Below are 23,033 nucleotides of genomic sequence, written 5' to 3'. Positions count from 1 at the left end.
TCTCTGTATGAAAGCAATAGTTATCTGTCTGTAATGTTATGTCCAGATCGCCAAAATTTAAAACTCCTAATGATACAAAACACAAAGACGGGCCTTCACCCCCCCACACACATAGTGGACAGATGTGTACACACAGACACACACACACAGCCCTGCAGACTTCACAAACACTGTTAACTCGCATAAAATGACTACAGAGTCCTTGGCCATAACGGCTTAATTAGGGAGTTTTCTGTCTTGCCATCCAGCTGGCTGACTGCATAGCAAAATCTTAATGAAGAGTGAAAAATGGCTGTGTTACTCGGAGAAAACCAAAGAAGATGAGATGAAATATTGAATATCTCACTTCTCCAGCTGTCACCAAAGCTGTGAGAATGATGCCTTGTCATGTCTCCACGGCACAGATGGCTTTCCTCCTCTTTGACTTATGCCTTCAGGCAAAGTGTACCTATAGTCTGAGAGTATTCTCCAGTGCAGATATAGCATGTCGAACACCAACCCTGTCCGGCGTTTTTACAGAAGAGCCTTGCTTTTGTAATGTTCTTCTGTTTTCCTGTTTCTAGCTCCTCTTTTGTTTTTAAAGCCATGATAAAAATGTTTCAACAAACACGATCGGCTGACTTTGACATCTGGTGGTTTTTGGCAGGCTGAATTATAAAAAAAACTTCACTGATCCTCTTACTCTTCATCTCATGCCACCATTAGGTCAAAACTTCCACCCATCCATCAATTTTCTGCCGCTTTATCCTCCACATGAGGGTCGCGGGGGGGGGGGGGGGGGAGCCGGAGTCAGTCCCAGCTGATATAACGGTAAGAAGCAAGGCTCACTCTGGACAAGTTACCATTCTATCTCAGAGCCAACATACATTTAACACTCAATTTAGACCCCATTTAGACCTGGTATTGTGATCCACTCACTAAGTACAACAACATGAAAACTCCAGAGAAGCCCCTGAACTGGGATTCAAACCAAGACCAATCTTGCGGTGAAGAGCGACTATTAGCAACTATTTTAAGTTTTTCATGATTAAAACAACATTTCTGATCGTTTCAGCTACTTAAATGTGAATATTTTCTATGATTCTTTGCTCCAAATCATTAAAACTGAATCATTTTGCTTTGTTGGCAACATTCGAGAACATCGTAATTTCCAGGATTGACAAACGTTTTTTAACGTTTTCAAACATTTTATGGACCAAACGATTAATCGAGAAAATAATTGACAGCTTAACCAATTACGAAAATAATCGTTAGTTGCTTTCTTTGAACTCAAAAATCTGCTGATGGCATTAGCAAGAGCTGAGCTAAGCAGGCCACTGGAGCTCGCTCTTCATCTCGACTCAAAGTTCGCATTACAAGGTAAACTAAGACACAACTAACAACTTTTTTGATTGACATTTAATTGACAACTTGCCGAGTCTGCGTATACAAAATCGATATATCGGCCGTGGATGTCTGACTATACCTCCGTAGGTGGCGCTGTATCTCTCTATGAGCTAGTAGTGCATTGAATCAGTTTCCTGTTGACCTTTACGTCACAGAAAAAACGAACGGCGAGATGGATGGTGCTGTGGTTCTGTATGTTGCGTACCTGCTGTACATGCTAATTGTCTCTGTAGCTTTTGCTGTAGCCGACCCCAATCATGTTGTTTGTTCTTTTCTGGCAACAATACTGCAGTTTATACGTCGTCTCCTTCTACTTCAGGGTCAAAGAACGCCAAGTCCGACTCCAGTCCGCCTAAGCGTATACGTGCAGGATTAATCAGACTATGAATGCCATTATGCAGATATGTTAGTCCGACGAAGACTAGCCCCATGGGGACTAACGTGTTTACAAACCAAATTATTAGTCCTAGTCCTATTGAAATCAGACTTTTAACATGCATGTAAACGCACTGACTGTGGGAAACTGAACGACCTAAATGAATGTTTGCTCTCCCTGTGCTAACCTGGTGGAATCAAGAAGCCAAAGGTCTGACGTTTAATCATATGAAAAACATCACCGCGTCTTGTTTAACGGGAAGAAAGGCAGGTTGATGTCTTCCCAGCCTGACACCGGGGCACCTCTCGTGTTTTGATAAGACTCCTCGCTCTCGTCTGAAGTCTCCTCCATTACTTCGTCTCCACCTGACTTGCGGGATATCAGTTAGGAATCAGTATGATTCTAGTGTCAGAGAGGCAATCACGGCCTCATCCTTGCATCTCCACAGAGAGACAGGGGAGTGTGGATTCCTCTCCTCTTTCTCCTCCTCCTCCTCCTTCTCCACACAGAGAAAATACAAAGCAGGATAGTGCTAGAAGAAAGGAAGTCCTCTGGGACTTCACTCTCTATCTTTCGCTCTTGTGTCTGTCTCTGCCTTGTCTCATTCTCTCCGGCTGAACCTCTTCTTAGGTCATACATTCTTTTATCAGTCTCTCCATCCTCACCCTTTCCTAGTTTTGTCCTCTCCTCTCATTCTCTTCGCCCTCACTTTACAAGAGTTTCTTTCCCTTTTCATCCCAGACTTTTTTTTTTTTTTCTCCCTCTGCTTCTCTTATCTTGTCACTTTCCCCCACAGTTTTCACACCACAAGTCCAATGCAACCAGTAGGGCTGCACAGATAGAAACAAATGAGCTTTTATTCAAACCCAAATCAAAATGGCTACTTTGAAACCCCTTGGGATTTCATATGCATACATTTAGTTGGTAAAAAATTTGTTTTGCACCCCCACAAGGAAAGCTCAATCAGATTTTATGGAAAATGTTTAAAGGTGCCATATGTAAGAATGTGGCCAAAAACGGTTACTACATTAAAAATTCAATTTTAGGTTTCTTTTGCTGACATAACTGGCAACCCGTGGTTGCTCGGCAGCTGTGACTCTACTGATTGCAATGATTGGTAGACGGCGGTAGGTGGCGCCACATGCCAAAACATGATTTCAAAGCATAAACATGATTTGCAGTCTGCTAAATATTTTTTTTAATGCAAACATTGTGTCTGTACTGTTGTTGTTGGTGAGTTCAGTTTGTTATATGAACATTATTCCTGATTCTCTGTGACATATTAGGAGGATTTTATGGCCAGTTGCTTTAGATTTATTACATGATGCACCTTTAATCTTGGCCAAAAGAGTGTGCAGAAAAGCCTATAGGCATAAAAATGTTCCTTGGGTGGTGGTGAGTTCAATACTGTGTGGAAGATAAAGTGAAACGGTCAAAGGCTTCCCGGCGTGGCAGCCAGCTGATATCTTTGAAAGATCAATATGGCAGCGAGGCCAGCAAGGAACGATGAGGAAGACAAATGTCCATGTCAGACTATTTCTTTTGCAAATGCTGATCTTTCAGCACCACGAAGAAAGAACAAATGCAATGCAAAGGCAGCGACTTCCTCATGCCTGGAGATGTGCAGATAGAGCTCAGCCCTGTTGTCAAACCGCAGGGTGGACGGAGGAAACGCAACTGAAAGCAGTAACTATGTAAAGGTTGTTCCAACACATGCTTGTAGTAGCAGGTAGAATTCATAGCACAGAGTATTGATTGCAGCTTGCAGTGACAGAATGTGAAGGGTAGCATTATAGCAGGTTTGAAGAAGCATAAATGATGTTCAGGGAAAGCCGTGGCCAATTGATGTCCCCTGTCACCAAAATGTCAATAAGTTTATTGCCAAGAGAAAAAATAAATTGGCAGTTTAGTTATGATGCTCGACTGCTCCCGTCACTGGGAGAAAATCAATTCTCATCCATAGCTGGGTTTACTGACGCATTACAGACAAAATCCTCATAAAATCAAAACGTACACGGTCACTGAATATTGACATTTCAGGCAGCGAGGGGAGAGAAAAAAAAGATGCGGCCGCGCGTCCCATCAGCTGTATTAAAATATGACAGACTCGTTTTATATTCATTTGTGCTCCACTCGGCTTGAACTGCATGACTAAATAAGTGGCATCCAAAGACCAACATCTGGGATACTGACCACAAATCTGCACTAAGACTTAACTGGATTTTAATGTCCTACATATTCACCTTTAATTATTGGTAGAAATTCAGCCATCAGCTATACATATATACTTGTTTCTCAATCACTTTTCAGGAAATAATGGGAAACATGTTTGCAGAAACCCGTGTTTGTCCTACGCTTTCATGTCGACAAATATCTGCTGTGGAAAAAGTCTGTTATGCCGAGTTTCTTCAAGACATGTTTATAACAAACACATGACTTACTAAATATAAGATCAACTTTCAGTCACATCGTTCCAATCCAAAAAAAAAGCCAAGGATCCCTGAATTTGACCGACGTAAACACAACAAAGCACAGAACTATTTATGGGTCATACTTCGTTTGCCACTTCCACAAAGTTGGCTTTACATATTTGACCTACTTCCTAGTCCATTACTTAATAATAGACAAAGACAGATATTCTCTCTTTTTTGACTTCCGCGTTTATTTCCGGGTTATGGGGCCCATAGAGCATGCGCAGTAGTGTCACTACCATATACAGATCTATAAAAGACCGTGTCCATGTCTCGAGGTGTTCTGTGGACACTTTTACAGGCGTCTCTTTTACTATTGCGGTCAATGGGAAAATTGCTTTTTGGGCTTTTGTGCTTTTATGGGGTTTTCTGTTGCAGTACCCACAGTGGCCACCATGTAAAAATTGTCTTCAAGGCCGAGGGGGCGGTGCTCTATCCAGTTTCATATTATGCATCCATGGGCGGAACACCCTGGACAGGTCGCCAGTCCATCACAGGGCCAATAGCATAAATGTAATTTCCTTCATCTATCCATCTGCACGCTGTCTGAGGTTCAGGGCAGGTCTTTTTTTTTTGTTTTTAATTAAGTCACTATTAAAATAGCAAACAGATATTAATCACGGTGTCTTGCCTGAAAATCAATATGTTTTATATAATAAATGATGAAACTGGAAAAGGAAGTGTTTTCCAGACATGGTTTGCCCACTGTTTCCAATAAAAATCTTATTTATGACTAAATGACTGAGGTCAAGGGGGGGAAACCTAACCACGCTCTGCACACAGCTCTGATGAGGGAAAAAATAAATCTCCCGTTTTGAATCGGTTATATGAGCCAAATTATCTAGATGTTGATGTTGTGAAAGCATGTGACATCTTTGTTAGAATTGTTAATAGCACAGTATATGTATTTATATAGATATGACGCTAATTTACTGCTCGAGGATGCAGCACATATCTCCATGGTCATTCATTATTGGGTGCATGTACTGTAGCTGCACGTCCATGTCATCACGCAGCGTTGCAGATCCTTCAAATGGGAAATTTAGACTTAGAGTGATTTGATATGGAAATGTATCAGAGAGTGGCTGGAAAGAGAATCTCAAATTGGTTATACGTTTCCTTCTGTGTCCTTAGATTTCCATCTTGGGTCAGTTTGCCCTTTATTTCAGTCCCTCTGTGCGACCTCAAACGACAACTAAGCTAACCGAGCTGCTCGCAATAAAAGCGTACGACTGCAACGGCAACTTATAAACGAGTTATTTTATCTTTTATCAATCTTTGGGCAGATTGATGACACAAACTTTCCCCTGTAACACAGTGATTTAACAGGACATTAAATACGGAATGATTCCAAATTGAAAGGTTTGTGGACAAACAAGCAGACAACTTTTCGCGGTCGTCAGCAGCAGCAGCAGCAGCAGCAGCAGCAGCAGCAGCAGGCTGCCCGATAAGTTTCCACACTTGTTTTCTGCACCCGTGAGGACTTTTCGAAAAGAATAATTGTTCCACCTTCTGTTGCCAGCGTGCTTTGCTCTGTCACAAGATTAAGTGACTCTCCAGAGCGCCTGGTGTTTAATTTAGCAAAGGTTCATTTACAAACCAGGCTGCTTTTTTTTTTTTTTTTTTTTTAATGACGTTCAAGAACATTGTGACTTCACGTTAAAGAGGAATATTTGTCTCATCCTCACAGATTGCTCATTATTATTCAAATGATTCGTATTTAAATTATTTTACGGCATAATGAGACGTCAGTATTGACTGGTCCTGCCTTTCAGAGTGTAGTTCTGCAGTGGAAAGAGCCTGCTGCACACAAACACATGGTTTTGGGTCGGTCAGAGAGACCCTAGACTCAAGACTGTTTGAAGTGACTCTTTGTTCAAAAGTTAATCATAGAAAGATCAGACGACAGAGTCCAGCAGCATCATTCAGCACAACAGAGTCAAAATCCAACAAAACAACTACAAAGACTTTCAAAGCGACACAGAGTGATACAGTGTGATGTAAAACAACAGTGAGGCATCATTTGTAGTTATTTTGTGTCTCCCCCATAGACTGAATGTAAAAAACAAAAGTCTTTCGCCTTCAAAACCAAACCAAAATAAATGTTTCAAGCCTTGAGATTTGCAATTTGATTGTGGCCATAACAGTTTTGGAAACTGAGACTGATTGGACAATACCAACTGTCAATCACACTCCAGTGTTAGGGGTCGGGGAAAATTGAATCGTGATTCTAATCATCCACCAATCTGAATCGATTCATAAACTTCAAAAATCGATTTTTTTTATTTTTTTTAAGTTTCTATTTTGAAAAAACACCCGTTTGTGTTATTTGTGTACAATTTATTTGTGTAACTTCTGAGAGAAAAAGGCAGCTAGCCTAAGCTAATCGTATAAATCGAGAATCGTATGAATCGAGAATCGTTTCAATCGAGAATCGTATGAATCGAGAATCGTATGAATCGAGAATCGTATGAATCGAATCGTGAGCCACCCAAAGATTCACATCCCTATCCCCTGTCCCCTCATATTTGCTTTTTCATCTTTTTTCCTCTAAACTGGAAAATCATTTACAAAATCAATCTCATGAAATTACGCCTCAGGTAAATGTTTTGACAATCGAGTGAGCAGTAGGCTGCGTTTCACCCATAGACACAAGTATGACCGTAATATCGCCCCCTGGTGGTCGCTCAATAAAGCGCTACTTCTTGGTTAGACTTGTGTCTGCGTGCGCGCGCCTTCCAAACTTTCACTTTCTCGACACTCTAAACATCTTAAATCCAATTACTGCAGCACTGTTGCATCCATTATGTGGGTCAGTGGTGCAGACCGCTTCACAAACCATTATCAACCAAATTGCCCCGCAGAGGAGCGTAATGCTGCTGTATGTTGCCCTTAAAAAAAAGACTAAAAAAAGAAAGCCTTTACAGGGTGATTAGGTCTACTTTACTTGCAGTACCTTCACTCCCCAGTACTCACATTGATTGTTTTCTCCTGCCTCGGTAAATAGATGAAAGTCAATACTCTCCAGCAGTGACGTCAGGGTTCACCTAGCTGCAGGCCTCTGGGGTTTATCAATTAGAGTGTAAGAATGCAGCCAAGGGTTTCTTTCCTAAGTATAAGCTGTTATTAGTAAAGACAGGTGGCTACTGAGTGTCATGCAACACTGTGTTAAAAGGAAACTGTGATAAACGACAGGGGGGAGGCTCTTTCTCTCTCAAAAGAGGTGTGCAGGTAGAGGACTGCTGATCATTAGACAGACGGAGAGGTGTGTGATCTTGAATCTGAGCGTTTGCTTCAGGTTAAGAAAGAGAAGATATGGTGCACATAACATGGTAGAGAAAACTGGTGCAGAGTAGAATGGTTTCAAGTGGGATAATACGATACGTTTTGTGCAAATAAAACGGCAGCCGGTAGATGAAGCAAATAAGACAGTTTCAGGTTGAACAATGTGAATGTTTGAGGCAAATAAAATGGCATCGGGTGGAGGAAGAGTGAATGTGTGCAAATAAAACCGAAACCAAAAAAAGTGGTGGCAAATGGAACAGTTTCAGGGAGACAAGACAAATATTTGAGAGAAATAAAACAGGTTTAAAGGTGCATTATGTAATAAATCTAAATCAACTGGCCATAAAATCCTCCTGATATGTCACAGAGACTCAGGAATAATGTTCATATAACAAACTGAACTCACCAACAACAACAGTACAGACAAATATATTTGCATTAGAAAAAATATTTTGCAGACTGCAAATCATGTTTATGTTTTGAAATCATGTTTTGGCATGTGGCGCCACCTACCGCCGTCTACCAATCATTGCAGTCAGTAGAATCTCAGCTGCCGAGAAACCACGGGTTGCCAGTTACGTCAGAAAACGAAACCTAAAAGATCTCGGTATTTTGAATTTGAATGTAGTAACCGTTTTTGGCCACATTCTTGCATATGGCACCTTTAAGGCAGGGCTATTCAACCAAAATTTCCGGAGGGCCAGCTTTTTGGAAGGCTGTCCAGCCAGTGGGCCGGTCAACACCTGTACTACTATTTTGTGTTGCATGTACAGTAAACGGATACAAATAGATACAAAATGTTATACATTATTTAGCACTTGGCTGCTAGTTTTGTGCTAAAAAGGCAAGTAACAAAACCACCAACATGCAGGTACAATACAATTTGCGTGTAGTACAAAAAGGTCACAGTTACTGTACCACCAACATTTGGGTAGAACAGTCACAATTGGCTCTTAGAAAATCAGAAGTAACAATATAAACAACATTAAGATGCAATGGCCACAATAGGCTATTTTTGCAGAAATATAAGCAACAGTACCAATAACATTCAGGTACGATTGCTACAGTTGGCTCTTAGTGCAAAATATTCTGGTACATGCATAGACTGCCTACAATTACAGCTGTACTAGTATTTGCCAAAAAGTGGTGCAAATTGTCGCAAAGTGACAGAAATATGTGAAGCTACGTTTTTTTTTGGCTTTTTAATTATACATTCGTTATTTATGGGTTAATGGGCTGCGGGCCGCTCAAAATTGCTTGAAGGGCCGGTTCTGGCCCCCGGGCCTTAAGTTGAATACCCTTGGTTTAAGGTAACGGGAGACAAGTGGTGCAAATAAATCTGGTTGCAAATTAAAGAAAGTTGGCTAACACTTAATAATAAGTACACACTATTAGCTAAGAATGAATAAATATTGATATATAATGTATTTATATTAATAGATTTTTTTAGAAACACTTTCATTATAAAGTCTTACAGAAAGTTGCTAGATACTTGCATTATTAGCTGAGCCACTCATTCCCCAGTTTCCTTTCCTACATTGAAGAAGACTCACAGCACCAGCATCTGTTTACCTTGTGGTCGATGATGCCGCTGTATCCCTGCAGAACCGGAGGGTGAGGCTTGGCCGCCCTGGCGGAGGCTTCAGTGGGCCGCGGCAGCTGTTCATGCCGTTGGACGCGAGTGTCGTTGGCGTCCCTGGAAGCGATGCTGAAGCTTCCGTTGTACACGAGGAACAAGCTGGCGCACAGGAGAAGCACGAGAAGCACGGTTACCCCATGGCGCTGACACAAAGACACAAGCAGATGCTGACAAATTAGTCCAGTTGCAAAAAGAAAAAGAAAAAAGTGAGTTGAGGCTGCACCTGTAGGCGTAAATGGCAGGTGAGATGAAGCCTGCTCTCACAGGCAGACATCATCATTAACAAACTTTACATGAGTTCACACACTGTGTTTCTCAGTATAGTGGTTTTTTAGACAGCTGCAAACAGGTGTGAGTCTGACGCGTGGAAATACAAAGAAATGCTCATGTGTGAAGCTCAGTGGGTTGTTCTGCAGATTAGCTCCTTTTCCACCACAGGAACTTTGCTAATTTACCCCGGATTTTGCACATTTTGAAAAACCATGGCGCGTTTCCACCGAAATTACCCTGGGGGGAAAAACTTACTCTCGACCCCAGACTTTCACCGAAAGAAGTACCTACTTGCGACTATAGGGGCTTTCCAGATTAACCCTCGAGGTTAAAAATTGGTGGAAAACATTTTGCAGATGTTTGCAAAAGAAGATAAGATAAGATGTATTAGTCCCGCAGTGGGGAAATTTACATCGTTAAATTATAAAACAAAGAAAGAAGAACGCACGACAAGTGGATGGTTCGCCGAGGTCCAGGCTCTTCTGAGCACAGAACCACACAGATTACTGGGATTATTGTTTTTTGTGAGGTTCCCACCCCTGTGCTGCAGCTGTATGCACACAAAAGCTCCCTCAGTCAGGTCAGATAATTTTCATATGAAGGATCTTCACAGAATAAATGACATCAACAACAGCAGTCACACACTGCAGCTTTAAAATAAAAAAAAACAGCACACAAACAACTCTTACTGGTTTATTACAAAGGTACAGACATTGACAGGCGGTTAACGGTCACCTTTAGATGTCATGCACGCGTTTAACATCCCTGAAAAAACTGATTTACAATGAGTGTCACAGGGTCCATATGGAACTACAGAAATACATTTTTAAAAAAGACACTTTTCAATTGTTTTTTTGTTCAATGTTTGGGATGTTTCATCCAAACTGGGTTTAAGTCTGCGCAGTTTGTGCAGAAACAAACTGTGGCGTTTAACGGAAGAAAAAGCCAGAGGTTTTCTTGGCGCACGGAGCGCGTGGAGCGCACGGGAGCGCACGGTGCGCACAGCTGGACGCCAAATTGTTCCACATCCTAATCTCATCATCCCACTAACAGAGCTCCTCTGAAACACACTTAAAGACAGGTGACAGGTGCCCGAGGTGATCTTTACCATGGGTGTCTTCATTTTTGCGGAGCGCTGTCTTTAATCGCTGCGGCTCAGCCCGCGCGTCTCACTCCACTTTGTCTCATGGTGTCCTCCTCCTTCCTCCTTCCTCCTCCTTCCTCCTCAGTGTCTTCTGTCCTCTGACCGCAGCGTCCCGCGGTCCACTCTCCTCTTCTCTCCTCTCCTCAGTGAAGCAGCCTGACTGCCGCTGCCCGTGTGTCTCCAGCCTGGAGCCCAGTCGCATTTTCATAGTGGAGAGCGAGGCGACAGATGTTCACTCGTGTCTGTCTTCCGGGTCTTAAAGCCCCGCGCGTTCAAGGCGCTGAGGAGGAGCTGGAGTTGAGGCCGGGTTAATTAAAGAGACTACCTGCTGCTGGAGGGTGATAAGGCCGTTTTGTTTAATGGTTTATTTCCCGCTGAGCAATATTTGATGGGAATCTCTGCTTGGATTACTCTGGAGTACAGTGTGTCATCTTCTGCATTAAATATGAGGGGGATTAGAAATGCATGGGATGTGATATATGGTACGGACTGGTCTTTTATAGCTACCTTACATTAACAGCGGGTCTTTATTAACCACCGCATGCTGCTGGAAGATAGCAAAGTTCATATACTCAAGGTACATATTTATCTCGAGTCGAGTCATAGTTCTGTTACGTGGGCTTTTGTACTTTTGCTTCACTGCAGATCGGAGATTTGAAGTCGTCACACACGAGACATGAGACTCGAGTCTTGACCTTCGAGTCTCAAGCAATTCTTTCTTGCAAGAATTAAATCAAGAAAGTCAAGTCATGTCGAGTTGAAGATGAAGACGATTTCCCACATATTCCACATTTAAATATCGTTAAAGGTGCCATATGTAAGAATGTGGCCAAAAACGGTTACTAGATTCAAATTCAAAATACCGCGGTCTTTTAGGTTTCGTTTTCTGACGTAACTGGCAACCCGTGGTTGCTCGGCAGCCGAGACTCTACTGACTGCAATGATTGGTAGATGGCGGTAGGTGGCGCCACATGCCAAAACATGATTTCAAAACATAAACATGATTTGCAGTCTGCAAAATATTTTTTCTAATGCAAATATTTTGTCTGTACTGTTGTTGTTGGTGAGTTCAGTTTGTTATATGAACATTATTCCTGAGTCTCTGTGACATATTAGGAGGATTTTATGGCCAGTTGATTTAGATTTATTACATAATGCACCTTTAAATGATGATGTTGAACTGCTAGAGTTTTATCTGTACACATACACTGGAAGAACTGCTTCACGGTCCCATACAACTGAATATATATCAATACAATTAATACAATTAGGATAAATAAACCCACAAAGCCTAAAATGTGAAGAATACAGGCATTTGGCACTGTTTACCAGTTAGCTCCGTTAGCTGCATTAGCTCGTTTATCGCCGGTTAGCGCGCCTACACTCGAACTGGAGCGGTCTACAAATAAACAGCGTACCTGTGTTACTGCGTATGTGCGCTTCTGTTTTTAAAGTTTAGCGTTACTTTAGAGACTCATTATAACAATCCGGAATCACGCAAACACGACGGCACGGGTGTCTTTTTCCGGTCATGTCGTCATGGAAACGCGGCGTGCGTTAACGTTGACGCCGTCAAACGCCCAAGTGTCGGTGTCGCTCGGTTGCCAGGTTTGTTGTCGTCTGCGATAAACTCGGTGTTAAAGGGTTATTAACCGGTCAATGTACATTTTCCAAAAGTCAAGTCAGACTCGAGTGAGTCACGTGACTACTGTTTAACTATTTAACACTTCAACTGCGTTTAATCCACATCCTCTCTATTGTGGCCAGATTAAGATATCTTGTTTTTAATCTCACATTGTCCCAAACACTTAAGTGAAGAGTGCTACTCGCTTTCTTGCAGTACTGATACTGATACTCAACCCAAAACCCAGAGCTATAAAATGCTAATATATTTTTAATTACAACATTTTAATGTAATTTTAAAATGGTAGAGAAGGTTTTAAAGCCTTTAATGTTTCGTTGATAGCTCAAGCCTCATTAGCGTCAGCTTAATACGGAACAAAATTAAGGATTTTCGATGTAAGACGCTGCAGATCTTCTGATTTATTTCTAAAACGTGTTTTTTTTCTCGTTGCATGTAGCCTCCTGTGTTTGTGCGTTACATAAAACTGTGACATTTCTCTTATTAAGTTTTGCCTTTATGGCCGAAGATGCAGGAGCGATAGATTCACAGTAATGAGTTGATGGAGTAAAACAACAAACATTTACCCCACAACAGTTTCCACATTTTGCGGGCTCTTAAATCTCTGTGTGGAGCCGTGAAAGCGATGTTTTATGTTTTCAAGCTGTAGCAACTGCAGTTTACCATTAATATTAATACACTTTATATACACAGCACATTTCAAAGCGGTGTCAGTGCAGAGAGAAAACTACCAAACTGAAAAAAAACAAAAAAAAACCCTGCAGAATTGAGGCCATAAACACAACATGACTGTTTTGTGTTGACACTGGGACAAAACAGCCGAGTGGAACATAAAATGAAATGGACCTACACCACTTTTTTTTTTTGGTCAGTTCTCTATTTTAACAATACTTAAATGTTTATTTTATTAAGTCCTATTAAAATAAGCCTGATTTGTTCTTGGAGATTACAAGAGATGTTAAATCGAAAAATACTGGCTCCAGTTCCAGCAATGGAACAGACAGTATATTCACAATTTAAAGTTTAATGTAAAATTCCTGCCTGTGTTTATGTTGTGGAAAATGGGTATTTTGTCTGTTGCTCCATGAGGGATTGGTTCCTGGCAACCCAAAGTCTCTGAGAGTGTGTTAGGGAAGGGACAACTGTCTTATATTTTTAATTTAGAACACAATACAGTTGTTAACTCTTGTTGCAGGCTATTTTATAGGCGTATTTTGCCTAAATGATTAGGTTACCATAAGTCATTGTGTGATTTTGCACGAACTGGTATGTCAGTTGAAAAGAAGTTGTTGATTTTCAAAGAAAGTTCCTTAAAGGTACAACTAATAAAGTAAAAAACAAGAAAAGATAGATAAAATCACACCAGCGGCAACATTCACAACAACTTGTGGAATTGATGCCTCAGAGCAGAGAGAGACAGTGCTCACAAATAAATATGATGCCAAATACAACAATAAAACTAGAAAATATGGACCGAGTTTGACGCGCTAGCTCAAACATGCTAGGATGCGTTCATTTAAATGAGTAGACTGGGCATTTTTGTTTTTCCAAAATGGCCGACTTCTGGGTGGGCGGAGCTAATGGAGGTACATTGGAAATTTGTTTGGAATCATGAGAGCAACAAGTGTACCAAGTTTGGTTAAAATCGGAACAACTATGTGCGACTTAGACAGGATAGAAAAAAAACAAAAAATTAGCATTTAACACAATTTTGGCCACTTTCTCCTGCGTCAAAACATTCCCAGAGATTCCTCAAGAAACTTTGGAGTAAACCAAGACAAACTCACCAAATTTCTAATCCGACCACTTTCGTTTGTCTATGACCCGACTTCTGGGGGCGCTATAGAGCCCTGGGGTTACGAACGTGTTTGTGCCCTATACCACATTATTTGCAAACTGTACTTTCTGACCTAATTCAACTTAAATTGTTAACAGGTCGAAGGTGTTTGTTATGCATTTGCCCCCAGATTGAAGTGTGATTAGTGACACATGTACAAACCAGGGCTGTAAAACGTAGAACAGTCCACCAGTAAGAATACAGGTTGTAGATGTTGTTTCCTGCGGATTTAGTTTAAACTCTGCACTGTGGAGAAAGAGAATTGTGACTCACAGACAGACGTATGGAATATTGCTACTGCATTTAAAAAACGATGTAAAAGCAAGTTTCACATTTATCTGGACAGAAATCGAGGGAAAAAAGATGTGAAAGAAACATTTCTTGGTTTGTTTTTTCCTAGCGTGTGCACAAGAAATAAAAATGGAAAAACAACCAAACACTGTAGATAAAGAAAGGAAGAAAGAGGACCTTGAAATTTCAGTGACATGAAATTCAAGGGGGGGGGGAAATACATGTCGAACACTGATAACAGAGTAGAATTAACTTCAAATTGCCTCAGTTAAAGGATAAAGCTTTGATTAAGTTTTTCACATCATCCACTGTGAAAAGACCAGAAAAGCAATAACTTGTCAGTCTCTCTGTCATTACTTTCAAACGTTATCTGCGCTGCAGCCTCGGGCTCAGTTGATGCTGCTGAAGACATGATTTTTTTTTTTTTTTTTTTTTACAGATAGTAATTTCCTTTAGTAATTTTACTGGACACTGCACTTAAACAGGCGTAAACAGTTTCAGCAGCGTCTGGGGCTTGTTTTTTTTTACCAACACGATCGCTTCAAATCACGCTGAAATTAGACAGTTCTGCACCAATTGGCAACGCTTTTAAAAGCCAGCGCAACAATTGGTGTTCAGTGTTTCAGGTTGTTGAATGGGAGCGCAGCACGTTAGACTTTTATGCGAGAGACTGGGATTTTCATCCCATCACAGAACTGCAATTAAAGTCTCTTTTTATTTTAGATGTTTCCCCTATCAGATTTTGTTTAAGGATTCATTTGTTTCTGAGGGCAATGACCAGGATTGCGGGGACAGCAGATGCTTGGTCTCAATAACTGCAGTGTTACTACGTTTCAGGTCTTTAAAAGAACATTAAAGTGGAGCTGCAACTAACGATTATTTTCTCGATTAAAGGGATAGTTCGGAATTTTGGACATAAGACCTATTTTCCAACTCTATGATGGAGACGTCTGGAGACGTTTTCAAGAAATTTCATTCAGTTCTTCTAGTTGCTGAGTTCGCTGGTGCTAGTGGGCTAGCGCAAGTCAATGGTACAAGTTAGCATGGCATTAGAAACACTCATACCGACTTCACAGTGCACCCGAGGCAAATCAGTTATACTTCCTGTTAGGCTATGGCAGCGGCTGATTCCGCTGCTGCTGAGAAAGTAGTCCCTCAAAAATTCATGCAAAGTTTTGTTTCAAATATTATTCTATCAACACAGATATGTACAATTGATTTGCCTCGGGTGCACTGTGGAGTCGGTATGAGTGTTTCTAATGCCATGCTAGCGTGTACCATTGACTTGCGCTAGCCATAGCACCAGCGAACTCTGCAACTAGAAGAACTGAATGAAATTTCTTGAAAACGTCTCCAGACGTCTCCATCACACCGGCTGAGTTGGAAAATAGGTCTTATGTCCAACATTCCGAACTATCCCTATAATCGTTTGGTCCATAGCGATCAGTGTTTGTCAAACCTGGAAATGACGATGTTCTCGAATGTTTTGTTTCTTCCACAAACCAAAATGATTCAGTTTGTAATGATTTCTTTGTTAATTTGGAGCAAAGAAACAAAGAAAATATTCACCTTTAAGAAGCTAAAACAATTAGAAATCTTGTTTTAATCATGAAAAAAGCTTCAAAGCGATTATCGAACAGTCCAAAGCCATGCAGATTTGGGGATTAGGCAAATTGGACACTCTAGATTTCACTATAGGTGTGTGAGTGTGAGAGTGGTTGGGTTGTTTGTCTCTATGTGTCCCTGTGATGGACTGATGATCTGTCCAGGGTGTTCCCTGCCTTTCACCTCATGTCAGTTGGGATTGGCACCAGCATGTGGAGGATAAAGTGGTAGAAAATGGATGGATAGATGGATAGTCTAAAATAAACAATCGCCTGCTCATGACACAGTTGGTCCAACCAGACGGCTTCAGGCTCTCAAATCACATCAACATTCTGTTTTCCCGGTCATTCATTTACAGTCTCCATATTTCCCCAATTTTAAACTGTGCTGTAGTGTTGTAGAAATTACAATAACTGTATGTACACGGAAAAAATATTTGCACTAAACTTTAAAATGGTCTAATCCGACTGATAGAATGGAAAGACCCTCTTTTGGACTGATTGACAGCAGATATGAAACAGACAGAACCGCTCCATCCAAGGTCAACCGATTCAATAAATAGTAGCTTATAGAGAGATACAGCACCACCTACGGACACCGAGTCAGACGTATGTGGCTAATAAATCGACCCAACAAGTCCTGCAAATATGTAATCTCCAAAATATGCCCTTATAGATTATTGTTTGTTTTGGCCTTTTCTTTGTCATTCTTAAAATAAATAAATAAATAATGTGTTTGTTGAATGACATCTTCAGTTCACAGCACAATGGAGAGTTCAGGGACAAGTAACAATGCATCACAATCTGAAGTGAAGCGGGTTGCATGTTTCAGCCCCATTTTCCAGTGATTGTGTGTATAATCTGCTTATGGAAAAAAAAAAGAGTCCTGCTGGGAGAGAGAGAGAGAGAGAGAGAGAGAGAGAGAGAGAGAGAGAGAGACAGAGAGAGAGAGAGAGAGAGACAGAGACTACCCAGAAGCAATAATCCACATCACTGTTGCCATGAGAGTCAGTGGGGAATAATATGCGATTACAGCATGAGATTGGGAGGCTTAGCAACAACAATAACAACAACAGCAGCAGCAGCAGCAGCAGCAGTAGCAGAAGCAGCAGTAGTATATCTGGAAAGTAATTTCAAATAAAGGCGGTCTCTGACCTGTGCACTTAGTGAAGGACAGTGAGAGGGTTCTGCTTTGTCTGAAAATGTGCATTAGCACGGCTGGAGCGTTTTGAACCAGTTTATGTTGTTTGCATTAAAGCTGTAGAACGCAGGATTACTTTCTCAGTGTGACTGACTGTGTGATATCTAATGGTGAGACTGCAGATGACTCATCCTTATGCCTTTCCTACCCCAGCTTTAAATTGTCATATCTGCACATATGACAGCATCACCTATGTAACCCGTGGTTCTCGAGCCTCTGCGGTGGCTCCATGTAGCTTTGAAACGTGAAATGTTTATTTTTCTTTTATAGTCATTATTTTTTGTCAGACCTCCCAAAAGAGTCTTGTCTATGTTTGGATCCACATCATTATTTAGAGCTGCAACAAACGATTATTTTCATAATCGATTAATCTGTTGATTATTTTCTCGATTAATTTTCTCCATAAAATGTTAAAAAATGTTGATCAGTGTTTGTCAAACCTGGAAATGACGATGTTCTCCAATGTCTTGTTTTGTCCACAAAGCAAAATCAAGCATTTTGCTTGAAAATATTCACATTTAAGAAGCTGAAACAATCAGAAATCTTGTTTTAATCATGAAAAATGTATTAATTGAGTGTAATGTAAGTAATCGATTAACAATCAATTAATTGTTTCAGCTCTAATAATTATGTCAACAGTTTTTCTCAAGCATGAACTTCTTCAAATGGATTTATTTCAAAATGCATTGTAGTAATTATTACCAAACAATGGATCCCAATGGATCCCATTGTGCCTCCAATAGCTCTACACTCTTAGAAATAAGGGTTCCAAAAGGGTTCTTCTACAAGGGCTGAGGTTCTACCTGGAACCATTTGCTTCTGAAAACCCCTTTGCCGAAGAAGGGGTTTTTCAAGGGTTCTTGGTAACACTAATGGTTCCAATAGGAACCATTTTGATCCAGAGAACCCTTTAAAACCCCTTTCCTGAATAAAGGGTTTTGAAAGGGTTCTTGGTGGAACCTTTATGAAAAGGTTTTACCTGAAGTGAGTGTACATACAGTAGTTCTCGTGTTAGAGGTTGGTGTTTTCTCTTTGTTAACACGTAAATCAGCAATGTTTTAATTCTTAAATTTCATAAATGCAACAAACTATCTTTCTTTTATGTATAGTATCTTTATACGTGATGTTTATTTTCATTCTGTGGGTCAAATAGGTTTTTTTTACGGCTCAAGGTTATTATTTATTTGGATGGAGAAATGACTAAATTGTTAGCGACTTCCTGCACGATAACCTCAAAGTGAAGAAGCAAGGACAGGAAAAAAAAACAAAAAAAAACTGAAACTAGAAAACTGATACACCCTCTTATTTTAACGACTAACGTGATATACTGTGCAATTTCAGACTTCAAAAAGGTTTTTCAAATGAAAGGATTGTTTCACGTTGTTGTCGCCGACCTGCTAAAATAACCCCGGCGTGACTGTTATGCTGCTGTTAATGCATTATAGATGACAACACAAATGATCAAACTGTCCGTGTGAGTTTGTGGGAAGTGTTAGAGAGAAAGACACGGAGCTGGAGCTTTTTGAAACCCTGTTCCCTCCCGTGCCCTCCTCCTCCTCCTCTATGCCCTTTTAAAAGTCTGAGCCTGTAATTCTGCCAGGACGATGTCTCTTTTGCTGCTGCTTCTGTCAAACGCACACCAGAGACCTGATGCACAGAAAATCTCACAATCTTCAGTGAACTCTTACTCATGGTGTTCTTAATAGTAAGTTTCAGTGTGAGGAATTCATAAAGGGGCTGATACTGGATCACAGCGTGCGTGGGTGGGTGTCTTATCTCCGTGTTATCTTACCATGACAACTGGGGCACGAGCAGCCGTGCACGTTTAAAACGTATTTACCGTGCAGAAAACCTAACATGTCAGCAGCAGCAGCAGGAGCATGTTGGAGGAGACATATTATGCAAAATCAACATTTTAATCTTATTATTACTTTATATTTGGGACTCTGGAGGCCCTATGAGTAGGCAAAGTGTGAAAAAAGATGACTGTTTTTTGAGATGTTTTCGTGGTCCTCCTCAGTCTAAGTCCAGGAGATAAAACACGCGATGTTGACTTCCGCACTCATTGCTACGTCACAGTGAGACATAACTGGAATTGTTGTCTCGCGGATCTCCACCCTAAAAAACACGAGAGTGCAGGCGAGGGCAATAGTATCCGGAAGAGCGGAAGTCTGCGAAGTGTTCTATTCTTGGCTGCACAGTGCAGCACAGAGTTCTACACAAACTTCCAGCCTCAGAGGATTTACGTGTCCAGTGGATACATGTTATATATGAAGGCAATGTGCCGGCTAGAGTTGGCAAATGATGGCTTTTCCAAATGCTAGCTGCTGTTAGCTGCTGTTAGCCTCAGCGACGCCGACGTAGTTTCCTGTGTCTCATTTGCATATTTAAAGAGACAGGCACTCAAAATGGAGCGTTCTGAACAGGGCTGTTTTGGCAGAGTGATTGAACTGCTGTGGTGCTTCATCCTTAAAGTATTTTGACCAAAGCATGTCACAGACATGTTCATTAGGACACCAGGGAACAAGGTTATCTTGGAGAAATAGGGTACAATTGGTCTACATTGACATGCAGAAATTGTGCTAAATTATTTCATTTTTAAAACTTCTCTGCCACTTGTTTGGTGACATTAAGAAACTCCGACAGTCCCAAAAACATGCAGATTTGAGGATTAGGCAAATTGGATGTCAGTCTTTGTTTGTCTCCATGTGTCCGGTACAGCCATGTCAGCTGGGATTGGCACCAGTGAGACCCTCACGTGGAAGATAAAGCTGTAGAAGATGGATGGATGTTCCCGTCTAAGAGGAACAGGACACATACGAGTGGAGACCTGTGTGATTGACAGCTTTTATCCTCCACATAGCAGGTAAACACTCATTGCCCGGAGAAACGGTGAATCTCAAGGATTCAGAGTGGGAGTTTGTGTTGCGTATATAAGAATATGTCAACGTCTCATATATGGTCCATGTATGAATGCTGAGTTCTTATGGTACAGAGCTGAAACATTGTGCTGGAAGCAGCTGAAAATGGCATTTTCAAATGCATGGAGCCTCAGTGTCAGGGCTGACTCGACCATTCCAAGGACGGCGGCTTAACACACAGGAGGGCCCAGGCCCCCTACTTATTGCCTGTCGTAGGCCGTTACATGGTTGATTGTCTCGTGTCCACGCGGGCCTATATTTCTCCCCTTTATGTTCTCTCTAATCTGCCGCAGATCTGTATCCCACCGCTGATTTATGAGTGAAAGCTGCTCCCTGCGGTGCTGCAGGAGGGAGACCTTGACAAGGGAATCTGACTGGCTTTTTGTCCTCTCCATAATTAGAGAGTACATCTAATTCACCCTGTTCATTACCCTTGGGCCCAGTGACAAATGATGAAAGGCTTGTTTGAATGCAGACTCGCTGGCTGTCCCTGTTTGGGGTGAATGAGCAACAGCACATACAAGAGACGGGAGATGAAATCACAAGGTAGTTTAATTATCAAACTGTATTACACAGAAGTGGCAGTGGATTTTTTCTTTTTTTACTTACAAAATATGCATGAGTCACCAGAGGACTTGAACATGAAGGAAGCATTTTAACAACAGTCACTTTGCATTATGCATTAACCCGCTTCTCATAAATCATGTATACTTTATATATGCTGTCTAAACATTTTTGCAAACTGTTTTATTGTCTGGATCTGCATAAGTAGATTTCAACCTTCTGGGCAACCACTCATTTCCATTTATTCCATTTGTGTAGTTCATATTAATGGTAACTTTAAAGGAATTAAATTATCTATAAACATGAGGCTACAAAATTCAGTATTCTTCATTTTTTTTATACTTCAAATATACCGTATATAATTTATTGATCAAAAGCTCTGGAATCTCATTGTTTTACCCTACAGCCTGCACCAAATGGCGTGTTTCCACCAACTCGACTCGACTCACTTCAGCTCTGTAGACACGGTTATTTTGCTTTTCCATTAACAATAGTACCTGCTTACTTTTATGCTCTGGCGATGAACGAGCTGAGCCGATACTATTGCTGTGTGTTCACCAGGTCTATTCACCTCGCCTCGGCACGGCATTGTTAAATTGCATTTCCACTAGCATAATACCGGGTACCAGATACTTTTTTTAGTACCTGCTCTGGCGAGGTTCCAAGCGAGCTGAGGCGCTATTACGCGTAATATTTAATATTTAATAGAGGAGTCTGGTGTATTTAGCGAGAGCATCTCAAACACTGCCGCTGTATTTCAGTTCTGTGCTCCGGTCATACCGGAAGTACTGAACAAGTCTTTTTAATGAACTGATTCGAATGATTCTGTTACACTGAAAACAACTGCTTTACAAGTCACTGGTCAGTGTGTGTGTGTCGTGTGTAAAACGCCCACATTGAGGAGGTACTTTATTGTAATGGGAAACCAACCAAACCGTGTAGAATCGAGGCGAGGCGAGGCGAGGCGAGGCGAGGCGGTACTGTATAGTGGAAAAGGGGCTAAATATTAGGGAGAAAATTTGCTCCTACATAGTGAAAATGACCTTCAAAAAGAATGGAGACAAAAAGCTACATTTTACTTGTGAGTTGACACCAGTAGTTGAGCAACACAAACAAGTAAGATAATATATAATAGCTATGGCATAGCATAAAACAGGAAGTGCATCAATTCATTTTCACACCACTGATTGAGCTCACAGATAATGTCTTTCTTTCTCTCATCATCCTCCTCTTCCTCACATATATCTCACACACTGGTAACGTGAGATGAGATGAAGATGGAGCGAGATGATAATGATGATTATTTAATTTATTTATAAATGATTTTGTTATTAGTTTAATGTTCGCACACACTCCTGATCATATTCACTGCTATATGCAGTAGAACAGGTACTACACGTAAGCTCATGTACCACAGTTTGGGAACCATGGACCTATTGTTAATAAGCAAAAAAAATCTATCACTCTGTTATTGTTAGGCACAGTGTCTATAGCAACATGTTGAAACTGAAACAGTCACCCCCCCCCCCCCTGTCATTCCTTCATGAATATGGGGAACTGATTAAAAGTTAATGAGTCATTAGGATGGAACTGGATGGATTTTATGCCAATATTGGATGGGAAAAATTAAGCCCATTCAGGTCAGACTGCAGGTCAGAAATAATAAATGACCTAATGTCAATCAGCAGGGCTGTTCTCTATGAAAACCACTGAAAAGCTTTAAACGAGATTAAATCCTGCCTCTTTAACCAGTAAATTAAAGTCATTACAGCACAATCTGTTGGTGTGTATTTACATTTAGTGTAGCAAATGCCCAGGCTTTGTCCACTCAGGGATTTATTTGCTTTCCATATTTGTTGACTGTGGACACGTCAAGAATATGGTGATGGGTGTGCTGGCCTTTAATTAAATTGTTCCCTCAGGCATGATGGAAGAGGGAATCTAGTTTCAGGGGTGACTGGGCCACAGGAACAGGCGAGAGAGACCCAACGCTTTGTGGAGCTCTAGATCTGCTGTGTTTCTCTGCTGGAGGTGAGACAAATACGCACATCACCAGATAGGATGGCAGCTCAGTGGTGATGCATCAGTGTGTCGTCCCCCCCCCCCCCCCAAAGGTGCACAAAGGTGGTTTATATGCCATTACGTATAAATGCCTCCCAACCTGAAGACAAGAGAGAGAATTGAATTGCTTGTCTTCTTCTTTTATCTTCAACGTTCCCTCAGGGAAGTTTTGTTTGGAGCCATGTTCTTCAGGTACAGATCGGTTATAAACAACATTGTCTGGTGGTACATTTTGCTCTGACTGAGGACAAGAAAATGTGTTCCTCAGGGCTCTTACCTTAGGCCACTATACTTTTAAAAAATATATATATTTTTACCAGAATCATAATATGATCCAGGTT

The 23,033-nt window shown here is 41.0% G+C and overlaps 1 protein-coding gene across 1 annotated transcript in view; it reads right to left on the bottom strand.

Moving 5' to 3' along the window:
- Positions 1–10,605, bottom strand: part of st6galnac5a (ST6 (alpha-N-acetyl-neuraminyl-2,3-beta-galactosyl-1,3)-N-acetylgalactosaminide alpha-2,6-sialyltransferase 5a) — a 61,667-nt gene extending 51,062 nt beyond the window's left edge. Inside the window, exons 1-2 of the mRNA XM_083890520.1 lie at positions 10,536–10,605; positions 9,091–9,300 (exon numbers count right to left, since the gene is read on the bottom strand). Coding sequence (XP_083746646.1) covers positions 9,091–9,300; positions 10,536–10,550 — 225 coding nt within the window. The 5' untranslated portion in view covers positions 10,551–10,605. The remainder of the gene's footprint in view (positions 1–9,090; positions 9,301–10,535) is intronic.
- Between the last annotated feature and the right edge of the window lie 12,428 nt (positions 10,606–23,033).

This window comes from Microchirus variegatus, assembly GCF_963457635.1.
Source record: "Microchirus variegatus genome assembly, chromosome: 5".
Classification (NCBI taxonomy): Eukaryota; Metazoa; Chordata; class Actinopteri; order Pleuronectiformes; family Soleidae; genus Microchirus; species Microchirus variegatus.
The sequence above is the reverse complement of the archived record's forward strand: the minus strand, read 5'-3'. Positions and strand labels throughout refer to the sequence as shown.